This window comes from Benincasa hispida, chromosome 12 (assembly GCF_009727055.1).
Source record: "Benincasa hispida cultivar B227 chromosome 12, ASM972705v1, whole genome shotgun sequence".
Taxonomy (NCBI): Eukaryota; Viridiplantae; Streptophyta; class Magnoliopsida; order Cucurbitales; family Cucurbitaceae; genus Benincasa; species Benincasa hispida.
The window spans coordinates 33,772,767-33,775,045 of NC_052360.1; the positions used below are offsets into that span (position 1 = coordinate 33,772,767).

Consider the following 2,279-nt stretch of genomic DNA (forward strand, 5'->3'; position numbering starts at 1 on the left):
AAGTAATTTTGTTTTTTTTTTTTTTTTTCTATATGTGAAAATTTGTGGTAATTTAACCTTATTTTTACTTATTCTCTAAATTAAATGAGAGAAAAAAATGGATTGGAGGAAGAATTTTTGTGAAGGAAAAGAAAAAAGCTTTTAGTTAAATTTTCTTTAGTGGTAAGGACTTTGAAACCTTGTTGAAGCATCTCATTCTTTCTCTATATTTGGTGGGGTAACCATGTCTCCCTCTTGAAGGAAACCTGACATGTTCTTTCTTTTATCACTTTATCCAATCACTTTATCTAATCTAATCATTTAAATTTTTTATTAAAAATTAGAAGGAAAAAATAAATTCTCACAGAAAACAAAAATATACAATATAAAAATAAGAACACCAAGAACAAACTGTTTCATTTATTGGAATCCCTTTCTCAACTTTTACAACTTATAAAATAAGTATACATTCAAAGAAATTGGTATACAAAGTTCACACATCTCCACAATTTGCCACACATCTCCCTTTGATGAAAAATTAGTTACAAAAAGGAGAAAAAAAAAAAAAAAAAAAAAAACTCATTTTTTGATCCATTCTGTTGAATGAATGAATTATAAATAGCTAAAAAAATAATTTGACTCAGAAAAGAATTAAATAAAATAAAACCCAAAAAACCCAATTATGTTTTGCCCTAATCTTGCCATTTCTTCACATCTATGGAACAAAAAGGAAATGAAGCAATGAAGGATTGAATAAAAGAACCAACCAATGCTTCAACTTCAAAGACTTAACTCAGAAGGAGATGATACCCTTCTCTGAATCCTCTGCAACAAAGGCACTAACTTCCATGGCAGAAGAAGATGATGATGATGAAGAAGAAGAAGAAGAAGAAGCAGCAGCTTTAGAAACCCACCAAACTCTCAAGCTCTTATCAAGGCTACCACTATACAACAAGAATCCCTCACCCACACCATTAGGAGCTGCTTGTAAGCATTTGATTGGTCCTTCATGACCATTTATCACCCCAATTTTACACAATCTCCCAAATGTTTCTCTTCTCCAAATCCCAATACTCTTATCAGCTGATCCACTACACAAAAACTCCCCCATCAAACACACACACAAAACAGCCATTTTATGAGCTTTTTTCTCACAAACAAGCTTCCAACTCATTGCTTCCCCAATTTTTTCCCACCCCATTAAAAACCCATCTGAAATTCCCCCAAATACCCACTTCCCATCATTTGAAACCACCACAGAATTTATTGATACATCCTTATGACCCTCTAAAATCCCTAACAAACTATGCATTTCTTCTTGTTCTTGTTCTTGTTTTTTTCTTCTTCCCCATGCTTTGATTTTCCCATCTGCAGAAGCTGAATATACAATCCCATTACAAGCTACGACCCCATTAATGGCATCATCATGAGCTTTAATGGATTCTAAGCATTTCAAATCAGAAACCCTCCATACTTTTAGGGTTTTGTCCCAAGAGCCAGAGTAAATCAACCCATTATGTACTGCTAAACAAGAAATTGTATCAGCATGTTCAATCCAGAGAATTTTGTGGTGTCTTCTTGTTTGAACATAATTGCTCTGTTTCATAAACTTACCCAAATAGTCTTTAGCCGTTGGCAGAGTATTCACTAGACGGAAATTGTTCTCCGACCGCCGCGAAACCTTCCAGACTCTGATTTTCCCATCCTGATGAGCTGTGAAGACTCTGCTTCCAACGGCGACCACCGCCTTCACCGATCCTTCACCATGGCCGAATCTGGTGAAAACCCTTAAATCCGGCTGTTGCCACACGATTATGTCTTTCCCTTGCGATGCGCTCAAGATGAACTCACCACACAGAGCCAAACAAGAAACAGAGCCAATGTGGCCGGAGAGAACCGCCAGTGGGCGATATGAAGAATACCCAGATGGGGATTTGCAGAGAAACTCACATCGGAATCTGATTTCTTTCAAATTGAATCTGTAAGAGGTCAGTGGAGTGTGATCATCGGCGTCACTGCTACTTTCAGAGCTTGTTGAGTGCAACAATGGCTTCGCTGCTTCTGTTACAAGAGAATCCATTGAAGAGAGAGAGATAGAGGGAGAGAGAGAGAAGGGGGAGCGGAGGAGTGAAGAAAAGAAGAGGAATCTTTGAATCCGTTGTGAGGAATTGAAGAATTGGGATTGGTTGATTTGTATGTTTTTTCAATTAGATTTGAGGAAAAAGGTAATCGAAGGGTCGGTGTAACGGATACTTTGGGTTGTTAATAGAGAGAGAATTATCTGTGGGGTACTTTCTGAA

The 2,279-nt window shown here is 36.9% G+C and overlaps 1 protein-coding gene across 1 annotated transcript; it reads right to left on the reverse strand.

The window, feature by feature from the left end:
• Positions 1-412: 412 nt before the first annotated feature.
• On the reverse strand, positions 413-2,279 carry LOC120067952 (protein JINGUBANG). The gene has a single exon (XM_039019601.1). The coding sequence runs from the start codon at positions 2,057-2,059 to the stop codon at positions 773-775; it is 1,287 nt and encodes a 428-aa protein (XP_038875529.1). The 5' UTR covers positions 2,060-2,279; the 3' UTR covers positions 413-772.

What these genes read in the sequence shown, in the direction of transcription:
- LOC120067952 (XM_039019601.1), bottom strand. Translation starts at nt 2,059, where the DNA reads ATGGATTCTCTTGTAACAGAAGCAGCGAAGCCATTGTTGCACTCAACA.